General features: G+C 42.8%; 1 protein-coding gene across 1 annotated transcript in view; it reads right to left on the bottom strand.

The window, feature by feature from the left end:
- The window catches only part of si:ch211-267e7.3 (ADAMTS-like protein 2), a 109,414-nt gene that overhangs the window by 26,162 nt on the left and 65,137 nt on the right, over positions 1-18,115 (bottom strand). The window contains exons 9-10 of the mRNA XM_048602316.1: positions 17,783-17,960; positions 11,618-12,068 (exon numbers count right to left, since the gene is read on the bottom strand). Of these exons, the coding sequence (XP_048458273.1) occupies positions 11,618-12,068; positions 17,783-17,960 (629 nt within the window). The remainder of the gene's footprint in view (positions 1-11,617; positions 12,069-17,782; positions 17,961-18,115) is intronic.

Genomic DNA, 18,115 nt, shown 5'->3' with positions numbered 1-18,115 from the left:
AAGACACCCTTATGTGCCTTTCTGCTACTTAAAATGGAGTGTAACATCGTTGATTCTGAGACCGGATGTCCTGAATAGGAAACTATAAATGGTATCATTTGAGCTGGCTATGATATATTGGGGAATGTTACTCAAAGGCATGACAGTGGATAGGCAATAGCAAACATTTAAACAGCACATGGTCGAAATGCAACAATTGTCCGTTCCAGTCTGGCGCAAAAACATAATGGGAAAGGAGACCAGACCATGACCAGCAAGGGAAATTAGATATTAGATCCAAGGAAGGGACAGATAAATTGGACAAAAAAAGCAGCAGAGCTGAGGATTTGGAGTACTTTAGATTTTGGCAAGGGAGGACAAAGGAATTGAATAAAGGGGTTGGAAGTAGAGTGTGAGAGTAAGCTTGTGTAGAACACACAAACTGATTGTGAAGGTTTCTGCAGGTATATGAAAAGGATTATTGAAGACAAAAGTAGGTCCCTAACAGTCAGAAACAGGGCAAGTTATAGTCGGGTACAAAGAGAAACCCAACTTTATAGGTTTCTGTGAAGGTCCCCCTCATTCTTCTAAACTCCACTACAGTCCTAATCGATCCAGTCTCTCCTCATACGTCAGCCCTGCCATCCCAGGAATCAGTCTCCTCAACCAATTAAAACCAATTAAACACATATGTTGGTTCTGTCTTTATAAAGGTGGACACAAACCATGTCCCAAAAATGTTTGGGAACACAGGATCTATTTGAAAGAGAGCAATTGAAGGAAATCAGTATTAGTAGGGAAATGGTATTGGGGAATTTGATAGGATTAGAGGCCAATAAATCCCCAGGGCCTGATAATTTACATCCCAGTGTATTTAAGGATGTGTCCTAGAGATAGTGGATGCATTAGTGGCTATCTTTCAAGGTTCTATAGACTCTGGAACAGTTTCTTTAGATTGGAGGATAGCTAATGCAGGACCGTTTAAAGTGAGCATGCAGGTGAAGAATGTAAATGACATGGCAAGAGGATTCAAGTACAGGAGCAGAGATGTCTTGCTGCAAATGTATGGGGCCTTGGTGAGACCAAATCTGGCAGTTTTAGTCTCCTTATCTGAGGAAGGGCGTTCTAGCTATGGAGGGATTAATAACAAAGGTTGAGGAGACTGATTCCTGGGATGGTAAGGCTGACATATGAAAAGAGACTGGATCGATTAGGACTATAGTGTTTAGAGTTTAGAGGAATGAGAGGGACCTTCACAGAAACCTATAAAATTCTAACAGGACTAGTCAGGGTAACCACAGGAAGAATGTTCCCAATGAATGGGGAGATCAGAACCAGGGCTCACAGTTTAAGGGTTAAGCCATTTTAGAATTGAGAATGAGGAGAAATTTCTTCACCCAGAGCATGGTGAGCCTATGGAGTTCTCTGCCACAGAAAGCAGTTAAGGCCAAAGTATTGAATGTTTTCAAGGAGTTAGATATAGTTCTAAAGGGATCAAAGGGCTTGGGGAGAAAGCAGGAGCAAGGTACTGACTTAGATATCAGCCATGATTATAGGGCCAAATGGCCTACTTCTGGTCCTATTTTCTGTGTTTTATAGTTTTGATATTTTTGGTAGATGAAGATTTAACCCTCTCTCGGCAGCCAGATTGTCGTAGATCCCACAGTTCACGGGCAAATGTTCAAATAATGAATGACAAATGGCAGGGAGCAGATATATTCAATTATTATTCATTATTCAATCCCACTTCAGCACTTCAAAAATAACGGCTAATATTCTATACTGGTCTCTGTATTTCAAACAGCCTCAAGCACCAAAATTTTCTAAATCAGTTTGCTGATACTACAGTTAGTGGCTTATTTTTTTTTAGAAAAAGGAATGTTAGTTCCTCAAATCCAAAACTGAATGCAAAGTTTCAAAACAAAACATCTATTGATCTCATTAAAAAAAAAACGCTTATAGGGGTGCTCGGTGAATTTTGTATGATAAGCCCATTGCCATGGTAACACATTGCTCTAGTATTTTCCCAGATGACCACTCTGGCCCCTTGTTGGTATTTTCCACTTCTGCCAGTATGTGGTACTTGGTAATGGCTGTTTAATGTAGTTTGCAGCCACCAATTCTCCTTTGTCTTTACTTTGTCTTGTGATTTGTGATAGAGGACACACCTCAGTACAGTAATCTACAAAAGAGGTACCACGCTTAGATCACAAGGTTTATTGCATGTTAGCAATAAATAAAACCTTAGCAAGCTGATCCAGATACATGTGCTCCCTCCAAAAGTAAGATTAGAAGTCTTATATGGTACAATGGGTGGAGCTAATGTAATATGAACATTAACCCCTTCAGAGCCATTATTTCACAGAATAATCGATATTTGGTTAGTAATGTCCAGCCATCTCTCATTGGTCAGGAAGGTCACCAGCTACCACTGACTACCAATGCAGCTAACTGAGACAAAGAAGAGGAATGACTGCTTGAAAAGTGGCATAGCAAGGACTGACCACTCAGGGTGGAAGAGTAAGAAGGCGAGGTTATTTGGTGATTGAGACTGGAAAGAGGAGCGATCACTCGTCAATTAGACAGGAAGATTAACCAACCATTGTGAGACAGTGAGTAGGATTGTCCAATCATAATGAGAGAGAAAGAACGATGATCAGTCATAGTGAGACAGTGAGTAAGATTAACCAATCATAATGAGACAGTGAGTTAGATTAACCAATCATAATGAGGCAATAAGAAAGATTAACCAATCATAGTGCAACAGTGAGTAGGATTATCTAATCACAGTGAGACAGAGGGGAGGAGTAGCCATTGGGAGAGTGAGACAGTGAGGTCAGCTTCCACCGCCCTTTAAACAGGTTCCAGTGGTAAATCATTGTGAATTGCTAATCAAACAGCCAAGCTGCACATGATCCAAGATCACTCCAAATCTCACTTGTTGATCGGTACATGTCAGCCCTGGGATCAAAGAAACCACAAAAAAGGACAACTTTTAAAGGCTGCACTCACAACTCAACCCTGCTAGCTGTGTTTTGTTAATTTAATTCAGTTCAGATCTGAGCAGGGAATAACGAGCTGAACGTTACTCTGTTGTTAAATAGAACAATATGTAAGGGGCTATTTATCTACAAATGATCACAACATAATCAAATTCAATGCCTAGCTTGAAAAGAAAACCTTAAATTTACATCTAAATTTTAGTTAAAACCAATTTTAATGGAGTGAGATACAGCAACATGATCAAAAAAGTATTACTGGACAAATTACAAGTGAACAACAGGAGATGATCAAAAAAAGCTCCAGACAGGGCCAGCATACTCTAGTAAGGGGCGAGTTAGATTAGTTGGCTGGGCATTTGGTTCAGAATAATCCCATCCCATAATCTCATTAATTCAATTTCTATTTCAACCAAGTACAACTGGAATCTGCACCCTCATCTTGGCCCTATGAGTGGAAGCTGATGGTAAACCACCACTGACCAGAACAAGATAGTTCAGACAAGCATGTCAGCATACAATGAGCCAAGGATCTACCCTGAGGCAGACTGCACATGAATGAGTGTGTGTGTGAGTGCGTGAGTGAGTGAGTGGGTGAGTGAGTGCGTGAGTGAGTGAGTGAGTGAGCATAACACCAAAGGCAACAGCTATACTTCCCAATTAAAAGTCACTGTTGACATGAGTGGTAAAACTTCTCAAGGAAGCACAAACTTGGGATAAATAAAGAACAGCAAAAACATGAGCAAAAAGCTGCAAAACATGATAAATGAAAATAACATTTTAACACAAAAAGATGTTACAATTACATTAGAAGCAACTGATGGTAAATATGGGCTGTTTAAAAATAGATATGAATAAAATTAGAATTAAAAAGTCATGCCCAAATATGGAACTAGCATACATGTCAAATCACTACTGCCATAGTAGAGGACAATACACAGGACATTCCAGGAGAATTAAAAATGAATCAAGAACACGAACTCACTAAGGTTAACATAAGCAAGAAAGTAATGTTGGAAAAAAATAACAGCACTAACAGATTTCCAGGAGCTGATGCCTTCTGCCTCAGGGTTTTATGGGACATACATGAAAAAAATTGCAGTTGGTTTGCCATAATCTTCCAAAATGCTCCCGATCTTGGAAAAATTCCTTTTAATTGTAAAGTTACAGGTGTAATTCCAAAATTTAAGAAAGGTGGGAGAAAGACTCCAAGAAACTATTGGCACTTCACTGCCTGTTGTTGGGAAATTACTGAAATCTATGATTTAGGGCTGAACATTTTTTAAAATCTGATCACTACAAATCAACATGGATTTATAACGGGTAGGTCATGTCTAACAAACAAAAGTTCATTTTCAGAGTCTAACTAAGGTAGTCAATAGGAGAAAATCTATGCAGATGGTTAATGTGGACTTCCAGCAGGTAGTTAAAGGTACACAAACCTGATACAAGTGTACTGTCCTACAACTGTTTGTGCAGGGCATCGATTTGTCAGTATCTTTATTAATTAATGTCTTAGCTAATGCAATAGAGATCAATGTATCAAGTCTGTCAATAACTCAAAGTTTGATAATATATGGAACTATAAGATTACATAGGGTCATTGACAAATTGGGTAAAATGAAGACAGAGGGATTTCAATACTGGAAAGTTTAACTTCTTTCACTTTGGACCAAAACAGGATAGATTTAAATCGCAATAAGCAAAAACAGTGGAGTCCTAAGGAGACTTAGAGCTCCATGCACTCAAATCACTAAAATAAAGAATTCAGGGCCCAAAATATCCAAAAGGCTAATCAGAATGTTAGTCCTTATAACAAGGAGTTATAATATAAAGGGAAGTTTTGCTAAAGATATACAAAGTGCTGTTTCGGCCATGTTGAAAGCACTGCAAACAATTCCGGTTACAACTCCTTAGAAAATATATAACGTAAGCAGTCCCGGAGAACCACCGGTGTAAGGGATGTAGTCCCGGAGAACCACCGGTGTGGGGGATGCAGTCCCAGAGGACCACCGGTGTGGGGGATGCAGTCCCAGAGAACCACTGGTGTGGGGGATGCAGTCCTGGAGAATCACTGGTGTGGGGGATGCAGTCCCAGAGAACCACTGGTGTGGGGGATGCAGTCCCGGAGAATCACTGGTGTGGGGGATGCAGTCCTGGAGAATCACTGGTGTGGGGGATGCAGTCCCGGAGCAGCATCCGGCACAGGGAGCGAGTCCCAGGAGGAGGCTGGCGCGGGGAGCAAGTCCCAGGCGGAGGCTGGTGCGGGGGAAACAGTCCCAGGCAGAGGCCAGCACGCGTGAAGGAGTCCCGGAGAAAACTTACCTTGGAGCAGCTGAGAGCTGGTGCAGAGCGGGCTGGAGGGTTGGAGCGGAACGGGGATAGTTGTTGGACTGGGGCCTGGTGTGGGCGGTCAGACCATGTGTGCAATCCTCTGCACTGAGATACTGCAATGTAATGTTTATTTGGAACATTTTTTATCTGACTGTAATGTCAATCTGTTGACGACATCTTATTTCTATTTTATTCTGTAAACACTGTAAAATAATGCAACTACTTTTCCTTTTATTTCTCTTTTGTATCTATGGTTTGTACCGAGATACTTGTACCTAAGATGGTGCCATAAAAGGCAACATCGTAAAACTTTTCACTGTACTCCTGTACTTCTGTACTTGAGTACACATGACAATAAAGGGTATTCTATATTTTAATGCTGTGAAGTGTCACCAAAATAGTATCAGGTCTCAAAGGGTTAAATTATGAGGACGATTACATAAACTAGGCTGATATTCCCTGTGTTTTAGAAGCTAAGGCATAATTTAACCGAAGGTTTTAGGAAAGGAATTTGCCAGTTGGACAGAAAGAAACATTTTCCGTTGATGGGAAAGGCTGGGGCAACGGGTCTTAAGATTAAAATTAGAATTCAGCCAATCAGATAAGTTAGAAATTGTATCTTTGAAGGGGTGGGAGAACTGCAGAACTCTCTTCCACAAAAAGGAGTAGGCACTAGTTCAATGCGTTATTGCAAATCTTGTTACAACCTCAGTAAAAGCCAATAAATGTAAAAGAAGGGACTTCCACAAACCCGATGGACAGATGTTCCTTTTTACAACTGTAACTGTAACGTATAACCTGCTGATTCTTCTTGAGTTCTCTGCTCAATGGCAGGTTCAACAGTGCCACAACCTCTATCGATGATAGGGCAGGGGGCAGATCTCGAATGTACCCTAGTTGGAATGGGAACTGAACCCCTTTCTGTCAGTATCACAGATTTACACCAACCTGCCCAGTCAACTGGCCCCTAAGGCTTCAAGTTTGTTGGCAATATACACTCTGGAAGCATGTTGTAGAGCGACAGCAGAGGCTCAAATTCCTTTCTGTCACGCAGCTAACTCAAGGATCTTTCCTGCCCTAATCTTCTGCCGTACGCTGAAAGGATTTCCAAGTTGATACTTAACCTGTTCAACCACATTATGGAATGCACCTTCTTTGGCCATCAAGCCCTGGAGAGAAGTTTGAACCCAGTGCCTGTGGCTCAGAAACAGGGGCGCTACCCACTGTGCCTCAAGGCCTCCTCCTAACAAAGTAAAATAAAATCAATATAATTCTAACATTAATTAACAGCCGAAGAATATTTTAAGCAAGCAGTTAGATTTCACTTCAACAGTTGACACTTTTCTTCTTCTTATGCAGTCCTCAGGTGCGAGGGTAACTTGTCTCCATTCTAGCCAAATGGATTTCGAGACGTCGGCCATTGCGAGACCAACAGATTCTGCCACATGCTGGGCATGTAGTGCCTGGAGGTTGTGTACTCCCTCTAACACCTTGACTTCCCCCTTGCAGGTTCCTGCCAAAGTCTCTCAATTTGTTTAGGTTCCTTTTCCAGATGAGCCTTCTCCATTTGATCAGTTAGAAACCAGGACTGGGTGATCTCTTCATAGATGGTCGAGGGCCACCTGAAAGCATTTTCACGATCCTCCTGGGAGTGTCACACTGCGTTGAAGTTTTGAATGGAGTAGTTGTTTTAGGAGTCCGGTATCAAGCATATGAACTACAACAGCGGAGCTGGTTTTGAGTTATTATCGCCTTGATCTTAAGCATGTTGTCTTGGGAGAGGACACTGGTATTGGAGGGCTGCTCTTGCCATGAGATTTGGAGGAATGAGAGAGAGCACTGTTGGTTCTACTTCTCCAGTCCATTGAAGTGCTTACTGCCCGGTTAACTACAACCTTATTCTCAGCTTGATACACAAAGAAACGTTTCACATAATTAAAAGTACTGACATTAATTGCTGCACAAACATGGCACCAAGTGAAATCTCACAGTCTTTCCAAATATTATGTAAGATCCCTCACTTTGTACTCAATTGTTTCAGCCTTAAGTTGTCTTCACCAAAAGCCATTTTCCATCTGAAATCCCTGGACACAGTTAACACTGAGTAGGTACACATCCATGAAGCATCGCTCTATCAGGTCATAATAATCATGACGGCAAAGGATTCTCAGAGACCATCTTCTTCAACTCCTTTAAACAGCCTTTTGGGCTCTGGCAATGTTGATATAGCATCAATGAGTCTTGCCAAATTCACAATCCTTCACACTTCCAGTCTTCGGATCTTGGCTCTTCCCAAGTGTTTCCAATTATTTTATTAGGTTAGCACAGATGCAGTGAGGAGGACATAGCCATGGGGTGATGGTAGGTCTGGGTGGAGGACAGCATGGCAGCTCAGGCATCAGACAGGAGCCAGGAGGGGGTAGTCTAGCGATGGGGGCAAGCTTAACAAACCAGGGAGCAACATGCATCACTTTCTTAAAAATCCAATCAAGCACTTGAGGGATCCGTTGCGTAAAGTTTCCCTTAGGTTCACTTCAGATGAAAGCCAGTGGTGCAATATGAAATGGATGGGCATTGATACTGTGCCCAGTTTAAGTATATTGAACGTTTCAGTGAAGTTCCAGTACATTTTGTGCAATGGTACCATTGGTACTCGAAAATTTCGCACCAAAATGTAGAGCAGTCTCAGGCAATCCCCCATCTGCACAACCGACCGATCAAAATGGAAAATATCTGAGATACGCAGCAAATAACCTGACAGAATGCTGCACTGTGTGAGGATCTGCCTTTAGAATGAAACATGAAGCTGAAGCCCTCCTCTTAGAGTGACGTAAAATCCCCACACATGATTTTGAAAAAGAGCAGAGGTGTTCTCCGCTGACGGATATTATCCTGCAACACACGATCTGGTCACAATCTTGTGGTGTTGTTACATTTTCCTCAGGACAAATAGGTCGCCATACTTCCCTGCGTCACAGCAAAGCCTACAATATCAAACATGCTTCACTGGTGCTAAAGCACTTTGGAACATTCTGTGGACACGAAAACAAAAATGCAATAAAGAAGCAAGTTCCCCTGAAGTAAACTCAGTTCAACCCCAGGATGTTAATGTTTTAGTCAATCTTTGCATTTACATACCAGAGACTACATTCTGGTAGTCGCAGAGGAAATGGAAGTTAAAACATTCCATCTCAGCTATCTAGTGATTATCTATGTCTACACTTCTTCCCACAACCTTCAATGCTTCTATTAACCGACCATTCATCACACGCAGTTACAAATACGTTCAAGTTGCAGCTTTACTTGGCTTTTCAAATTCGTACAAGTCTTTTTGCTTTGCAGTCACAGCTAAATACAATATCATCATGCTCTTTAGCATTCTTTATAACAAGGTGTGTTTACTTGGCATCTTAAATATAGAAAATAAAAACATGCTATACCGGGAGAAAAACACAGAGGAAAGTTGGGCATGCACAACAAAAAAATTGGACAACGAAATAAGTTTTGAAAAAGTTTTCAAAGAAAAATGGAGAACTAGAGAGATTTAGGGTTGAGATTGTTGAAAACTCTGTCCCTAAGGAAAGGGGTATCACACAAGAGATTAGAGCTGGAAGAACAGCAGGATGTCGGAATAGAGGAAGTTACAGAGCTGGTGGGGAGCAAAACCAAAACATTTGAGGAAGAATGGCAGTGATAGATATGAGGAAGGTGATGGCTGCATTTGGGAGGGTGTCCATGGGAAGTCGGTCATCAAATCTACAGATGACAAAGGCAGGGAGAAGGCTGCTCACTGATAGTTTGGGGACAGTGTGGTTGATGATGCACAGACCACAATTTTTGGGAATTTGAGGCCCTATTCTAGAAAGAATGAAATGTCATATTTAACACGGCTGCATTCAGTCTGAAGTGAGAAACCATAGAGGTGATGGAATCAGTGGACTGAAAAATGGGGCTTCCATCGCCTGTTAGATGAAATATTAACTATTTGCTGTCCAACAGACAATTTGACAACACTGAAGGGGCTGTGGATTTTAAGATGGTACTGAGAGGCAACAGATGAAGCACAGGGGGGCAAATATAGATTCTTGGAAAATGCCAGAAGTGAGTAATCAGCATTGGGATACAAAGTCATTGTTGCATTGGAACAGAGAGGCATGCATGGAAAATGTAAAGAGTTGGACAGCAGCAGTAAAACAACAAAGGAAAATGGTGTGCTTACAAGTATCAAAAGCCACAAAGGAGCCCAAGAAGTAATTTGCACACTGTTTGCAGTTACAGAAGATTTCTTTTGGGAATGTTTTAATTTCTTTCAGGGGATGTGGGCCTTGCTGTTGAGAATTTATTGCCCAGGAGAACATGTAAGTGGAATTTTTCCCATGGATCTGCTACACTTGTCTTTCTAGTTGGTTCAGGCTGTTGGAAAGTGCAATCAAATTTGCTGCATTGCATCTCATACACACTGCTGCTCGTGTGCATTGGTAGTGGAGAAAGTCAAGGCTTAAGGTGGGAAATGGGGCGCCAGTGAAGTGGGCTGCTTTGTGCCCTCGGCAGTGTCAATCTTCTTGAGTGTTGTTGGAGCTGCACCCAACTAGGCAAACAGGGAGTGTTCCACCATACCCCTGGCTTGAGCCTTGTAGAAGGTGCTCAGGTTCTGGGGAGTCAGGAGGTGAGTTACATGCTGCAAAATTCCTAGCCTCTGCTTTGGTCTTATAGCCACAGTATTTATACGGTTAGTCCAGTTCAGTTTCTGGTAACCGCTGGACGTTCAGTACCCGAGGAGTTGCGAATGTTGCTGAACACTGTTGATGATGGCACAAACACCCAACTTCAGACCTTATGATGGCTGGATGGTCATTGATGAAGCAGCTGAAGTTGGTTGGGCCTGGGATACTACCCTGAGGAACAGCTGCAGTGGTGCCCTATGGCTGAGATGATTGACCAACTTGGCACTTTATTTTTAGGTATGCCTGGTGTACTCATAGCATGGCCTTTTTTGCCATGCAGCGAAGCCGGGTTGAAAAGCCAGCTTGATGGCATTCTTAGAGTTGGATATAGGCCAGGCCATGAGGTTACATATTGTGTTTAAATACCGTTCTGCTGATGGCCTATAGGGAATCATAGGTACTCCGTTCTGAGTTCCAAAATCTTTTCAAAATCTATCCCATTTAGTACGATGACAAGTGCCACGCAACCGAATGGAAAGCATCCTCAATTTGAAGACAGGATTTGGCATTGACAATGTATGTGCAATGATAGATGCATCTGCAGACGGCAGATTGCTGAGAACAAGGTCACATAGATCTTTCTCTCTTGATTCTCTCATCACTGGCCACAAATTACGTTTGACTGGAAATGACTTATAATTTTGGTGGGATTATTAGTGTGCGGAAGTGAAACATTTTCCCGATTTCAAGGCACCCCTTGTCAGTACTGGCCACTCCAGGACAGGTAGGGCACAGACCGAAACTCCCACAAACTGCTCCATAACTGACCTCCATTTCTTAAGGGGCTGACTACTTAACCCCAAATTAAGGGGAAAGACTATGTTGTGACTGTCTCAAACCCACTTCAACCGTCGGGCATGTGGGTGAGCTCAGTCATGCTCAGTTCCCGGGGTGAGACATGCGTTAGCTTCTTCCTTCGTCTCAAATGATTTTGTTCCCTGCTTTGGGTGCTCTGCAGAATGAGAAACTCTCGCATTTTTAACAGGTTTGAGAAATTTCTGTGAAGCTGCCCGAACACAATTCACAAACTTAAGTTTAGCTCACGTCATAAGTTGAATCTAGAAAGCTACACCCTACACCCTCGCAATGAGGAAAGGGGCCAGTAAGAGGGACCGACAAAGTGACACAAAAACAGAAGTTGCAGGAAAAGCTCAGCAGGTCTGGCAGCATCTGTGAAGGAAAGATGACCCTTCCTGAGAAATGACAAAGTGATGCTTGAGGTTCTGAGTTCTCTCCAAAGCATAGCAATCATAATTTACCTCCATGGGTTTTGTTTTCACCAGAATATCAGGAAGCATTGATCAAAAAAAGTCAACTGAACTATCAGTCAGGTACAAACTAACCTCCAAAGGACAATCTCCTCCTTACTTAATGATGTTGTTTGCCGTTGGGAAGTTCTGCATCATTTCACCAGGGCAATCAAGATAGCTTCAAGAATACCAATCGTGTCTACTGCATTAACCCAACCACTTTCCTTATTATGAGAGCACCTCTGTATTTCATTACGAAACGTGGGAGATTACTTCTGAGACAAGAGTGAATTGAACTAAGCTCAAGAAGAAAGGAACAGTTAAATCTTACCTTTCAGTGTCTGGTGACTGAATAGGTTCCGTCCTGTGGTTATTCACGAAGTTTAAGAGGTGGAATGAAGTGGAATTGGAAAGCGGGTAAATTGAGTCCGTCAGCAGGCTGTAGCTAAATCTCTCCTCACCTCCAGTGTTTATCCCGGGCTCCGAGCCCACATGAATCTGTTCAAGTACGCTGCCCTGATTGGGTTCTTCAAGTTGCTGGCTGCCTCCTCCTGGGTTTGAGTAACTAGTGAAGTTCTCAGTCCTGAGCTTGGCCGATACGTTAGCCTGAATCCCCACGCACAAGATGGACAGAGCTGCGTTCAGGGAGCTGTTCCTGCACAGCGCTCTCAGACTGCTCTGCTGAGAACTGCTTCGAAAGTTACTGTGCAAACGGGGGCGGTGCAAAGTGCTTGTGGTGTTCCACGGTGTTGGGCTCAAACTGATTACGTTGGACTGAAGGGCTGAGAGAGAAACATTGGGTCAGAATTGTCTTCATTATAGACGAACCAAATCCTTGAACACTTTCAAGGGTCATACAGAAATAACACAGGAGCAGGAGTAAGTCATTTAGCCCCGTAACCATATTCCTCCATTCTATTATACGTAGCTTATCTATATCTTAACTCGACCACCAACAGTGGTGGTGTTATTCATCAGGCTCTGTTATTTTGTGCAACAGGTCTTTGGGACATGGTGGGCAGAACCTAACTATAGGACTCTTCGACTTCCACAGACAGCACACAAGATAATGTGTTCCACAACATTGTGGGACAGTGACATCACAGTGATATCACTGCAGTGATCCAAAGGCCCGATGCTGGTAGTGTCTATACTTCTGAGCCAGAAGACCTGGGTTCAAGTCCCACCTGTTCCAGAAGAGTGTAATAATATCTCTGAACAGGTTGATTAGAAAAATATCTCCAGGGGCCCAGGCAAACTCCTCAGGGGACATGGATTCAAACCCCATTATAAAATTGTGTGAAATTTATATTCAATTCAATACAAGGATAGCTTCGTGGTTAATCTCACTAAGACTACCATTGCTCGTTAAATCCTGACTAACAGTTTCATTTCTTTTTAAGTCTTTTGTGGGATGTGGGTATCGCTAAATGAGCCGACATTTGGCCCACCAAAGAACTGCCCCCGGAGGACAGTTAAGAGTCAAGCACATTGCTGTGGGTTTGACGTAAAATGTAGGCCAGACTGGGTAAGAATGGCAGATTTCCTTCCTGAAAGATGAACGGGGGAAAAAAAAAAGATTTTTACTGAATTCAAATTTCCACCATTTGCCATTGTGCCACTTCCCCAGAACATTATCTTGTTCTAGATTAGCATTCCTGTGACGTCACCACCATGTCACAGCCATACACCCACCTCCTCCCACTACTGTTGACTCCCAATTGGCCTCTGAGATGGCCAAGCAAGCCACTCAATTCAAAGGCAATTAAGATGAGCAACAAATGTTCACTTTGCTAGCAGCACCCACATCTCATCAAAAGAATGTGAGTAGCGATACTCCCACACATTGTTCATTCGGACAGAGAAATATTCACAAATTTATGGCTATACATCCAAGTATCTTCTCCAACTGAGCAAAACTATCATGCGCCTTTTTAAAGTGATACAAGCTTCAGGCCAAACTGACATATTTCAATAGTCCACTAGATTAGAGTCACCAATGAACCTTTGCAGATTGTATAACCTGGCTGCACTTTTAAAGACTGCTGAGGCTCATAAAGTAACCACACACCATGGCACAGCCTGCTAACTCAAACTGTTTGATTGACCTACGCTGCCCAAATTGCTCAAGCTGCAGAGTCGGCGCGACAGACGCGAGCCACTTAAATTGATGATCTTGCTGCCCAGCCGCCCCCTCCTGAGCTGGCTCGCTATTACTGCAGTCCCCTGCACAACCCTGCTTCTTGGACTGGCCCTTCTCTTCCCATCACCCGCCTGGCATTGCTCCCATCTATTCTGCCCAGATGAGCAATTCCCCTTTAACAGCAATGCATTTATGTGGCAACTCTGACATAATGAAATGCCCCAGGAGCATTTTAAAGCAAAGTCACATAAGAAGATGAGTACAGCAGGTCAGAAGCTAACAATACTGCAGGGAGTAACTCACCACCTGACTCCTCAAAGCCTGTCCACCATCGACAAGGCACAAGTCAGGAGTGTGATGGAATACTCCCCACTTGCATGGATGGATGCAACCCCAACAACACTCAAGAAGCTTGACACCATCCAGGACAAAGCAGCCCGCTTGATTCGCACTACACCCACAAACATTCACTCCCTCCACCACGCTCAGTAGCAGCAGTGTTTACTATCTACAAGACCTACCACAGAAATTCACCAGAGATCCTCAGACAGCACCTTCCAAACCCACGACCACCTCCACCTAGAAGGACAAGGGCAGCAGACATGTGGGAACACCACCACCTCCAAGTTCCCCTCCAAGCCACTCACCAGCCTGACTTGGAACTGTATTACCACTCCTTCATGGTCACTGGGTCAAAATCCCAGAATTCCCTCCTTAATGGCATTGTTGGTCAACTCACAGCAAGTGAACTGCAGTGGTTCAAGAAGGCAGCTCACCAGCACCTTCTCAAGGCCAACTAGGGATGGGCAAGAAATGCTGGTCAGCCAACGACGCCCACATCCCACACGTTCAAGTGACCAAAAGCCTGGACAAAGACAAGAGGTTTTAAAGGGAGGAAAGCGAGGTAAGTGAAATGGAGGGGTGTGGGGACCAGGTTAACTGAAGACACAGCCACAATTGCACAACAATTAAAATCCACATGTATGATAGGCAGCTATCTCAGGAGGTTTATGGCACTAGAGATTATGGAAGTAGGAAGAGGTGAGGTCATGGGCAAATTTACAAGTTTTGGATGACCCAAAATTTACATGCTAATGTTTCTATTATCTTTATCCCCAACAAATTAAACCATCAAGTCAGCCTAAAACCTCAACTGAGAGAGATTCTAGATCATTGCTGGAACTTCGACAACATTTCTGGCTATAGTCGAAGTCCAATTTCAAAATGTCCTCCCTCTGGGAGTTTTCAGAGGTGCAACACTATCTCAGGATAGAATATATTTGCAACCAATATTATCTCATAGAATCGTAGCTTAGGAATTTGAAGATTTTGTTATCTGTGGATATCTTAAGGAATTAAGTTTGAGAAAATAACATTTCTTTTTCTATTCATTTTGTGGTACGTGGGCATCGTTGGCTGGCCAGCATTTATTGCCCGTCCCTTGTTGCCCTTGAGAAGGCGGTGGTGAGCTGCCTTCTTGAACTGCTGCAGTCGTCCTGCTGTGGGTTGACCCACAATGCTTGTAGGGAGGGAATTCCAGGATTTTGACCCAGCGACAGTGAAGGAACGGCGATATATTTTGTGGACTTGCTTATGCTTGCTTATGAATATTTATTATAAGAATTAATTCTAAACTATATTATACAGCAACCTTTGTTTTAACTGACACCTTGTGAACCAGCACTCTTGATAAACCAGCAAAAATTATATACCTGAAATACCAGAAATTTACTGTATTATCGCAATCTCCGCGATGTCTGAGCAGTCAGTTGAGGGTGCAAGTGAGAAGGCTCTCCGCTCACAAGTTTTATTTAAGACAAAGTTGCACTAGTATTTAACGGTAGGTGCTTTTTTCTCTAGGATGAGGGATTTCAAGTCTGGAGGGCATATTTTTAAGGTGAGAGGAGAGAGATTTTAAAAAGACACGTGGGGCAAATTTTTTACACGGAGGTTGTCTCGTGTGTGGAATTAACATCCTGAGGAAGTGATGGATGCGGGCACAGTTACAATGTTTAAAAGTTACTTAGGTAAGTACATGAATAGGAAAAGTTGGGAGGGATATGGGCCAGGAGCAGGCAGGTGGAACTGGTTTAATTTGGGACTATGTTTGGCATGGACTGGTTGTACTGAAGAGTCTGTTTCCGTGCTGTATGACTTCATGACGCAAAGTGATTTATGCTGTACATAAAGTATAACAATGATGTGAATACCCCTTGTATTAGGTTTCTATTACTTATTGTGTGCTTTTACATTGGTTATGTGGATGTCTTAATCAACTAGCACACTCCTGATCCCGTGGGTGCCAATTAATAAAACGTTTGCTGTAGTAATGAATACTATACAGTTGAGTATATGGTAATTAAAGGTAGTCAATTCATTGACATATTTCATGGCTAATATCAGCAGAGTTGTCTACATGGTCAGTCTACATGACGTGGCAATTCTGTTTTAAATTGCATGCAATCTTTAAAGCCACCTGAAGAAACAAATATGTCAAGAAAATTATACTCGCAATCCAATATAATTTGTATAAGGACAAAATGTATTTGTCTCAACTTTCCTTTAAAGAGTTTGAGAGGAGAACCATAAGGACCTCAATCTGCTGTGCAGTCTACAAATGGCTACTCTGGTCTGCACGATGGAATTTTTATTTTATTCTCGCTTTAAAAACCTTTGTCCTGGTCTATGCGGCCCACCTAAAACAGGCTGCTATCGTTTATTATGAAATCTTATGAAAGACAGAATTCCTGATTGATGACAACACTCCTCTCTTTCAAGAGGTCTGGTTCAGTGTTAACAACCTCACAAGCACAAAACCTTTCCACACCTCTGTCTGTTCGCAATACTGTCCGAGAGCTTGATACTGGCAAAATTTCAAATTCTCATGTACTGCTTTAAATTTAACTGTTGAGATTAATTTTGTGATTTTCAGAGGGGAGAATGTGAGAGACCACACGGTCGAGAATGCATTCGGATAGTCAAGAGATAACAAAAGCACAAATTAAGCACAGAGAGCGTAAATTCAAGCAATCTTGCTGAGGTAGAGGGGGTATAATGTTCTGGCCTATTCACAGCTTTTCAATTTGATTAAAAATAATTTCCAATTTGATTAAAAATAACTTACTAACTATGATATGTGAACCACCGCTCAATAGTAATCTCAAAGTCTGGAAGTTTAGAGTTCATATCCCACCAACGTATTTCCGTACATAATCCTGACTGTAAGTTGCTTCGATATTGGAGCAGTAGTGCTCGGTCAGAGGGGACAACTGTTTGGACTTCAAACCACAGCCCTGTTTATCCTCTCAGGCAGGTGTAAAGGATCTTGTTTGACTGATTGTCTGATCATTTATCTCATGTTGTTTGTGGGGCCTGTCTATGTGCAAATTAGCTGCCACCCTCCCGCAGCGGCTACATCTTAAAAGTACTGTCCTGGCAGCAAAAAAAAATGTTTTGCAATGTCCTGAGGTTGTGAAAGGCACTATGCAAATGCAAATCTTTCATTTCTTATGTGGTGAAGACAGGAGCGCCCTAGAGTGAGCTTGGTGCAGATGAGAGCAAAGGAATGTGACATGCAGGTACAGATAGGTCTGAGATTACTACAGGACACTTCAGACTGATAGGACTCCAAAGGGGGGTTGCAAAGGGCTTGCAGGGAGGAAGAGTTAGGGGAGTCTCAGGGCAATGAGATCAGATTCGTGCACAGCAGAGTGGTAGGATTAGAACAGTGAGCTGAAGATGATAGAGATGATGAAAGGTGATGTTCAAAGGTGAAGAACAGTATGTGGGGATGGGTGAAATGGTGAGATGGCCAAATTCTCAAAAGTCAGATTGCTAGATCGTTTCTAGGAGAGTACAGAAAAAAGGCAGGTAAATGGAGTTCAAATACAGACCAGTCCTGATTTGGGTTAAACAGGCTCAAGAAGCCCGATGATCTACCCCTCATCTTAACTTTAGAAGCCTTGCTGCTGCATAACATATGAGGTTACTTACTGGAATTCAGGAAAACCCAGGAAAAGCTAAGGGGAGCAAGACCTCCACACACAAACCTAAAGAAATATTGAACTGAGCATGTTTACAGCCTGAGTTTGAACCTTCCTTCCTGAGCAGCTCAGTTCACATGGAATTCAGTTTGTGACTTGTCGAACTCAACACTGGTAACGTCAGGGAGTTGGGCTTGAAGGATACAGTTCCCAATCCTGATCGTCCTTTTCAACGAGAATGATATTCCCATCCTGTAGCTCTGGGTCAGAAATGAAGTTGACGTCACTGCGACGTCCTGACCCCTGCAAATCTCACTATGGTTGCTGTAAGGAAGCAGACTGGCTGCATGAACAGGAAGCTGTGGCTCACCATTGGGGCCTGGGTGGAATTTGACTTGATGCCAGTTGTTGCCACGGTCCTCGAACTTTGCTTCAGGCACACTGAAGTAGAATGGACTCTCAACAGGCGGTGCAGGCTTCAGCACAGGCGGTCGTGGGATCGTATACTCATATGTGACATGTGGCATCTTCCCATTGAGGTTGTAATACTGTTTTAGCGGAAAGAGAAATCATCAGAAAACCAAACAGCAACAAAAACAGCTCTGAATAACTTTGAGATAACAAGGTGCAGAGCTGGATGAACACAGCAGGCCAAGCAGCATCAGAGGAGCAGGAAGGCTGGCGTTTCGGGCCGAGACCCTTC

The sequence above is a fragment of the Rhincodon typus genome, chromosome 10, assembly GCF_021869965.1.
Source record: "Rhincodon typus isolate 14 chromosome 10, sRhiTyp1.1, whole genome shotgun sequence".
Lineage (NCBI taxonomy): Eukaryota > Metazoa > Chordata > Chondrichthyes > Orectolobiformes > Rhincodontidae > Rhincodon > Rhincodon typus.
Note: the sequence above shows the minus strand (reverse complement) of the source record. Positions and strands in the feature narration are given on the sequence as shown.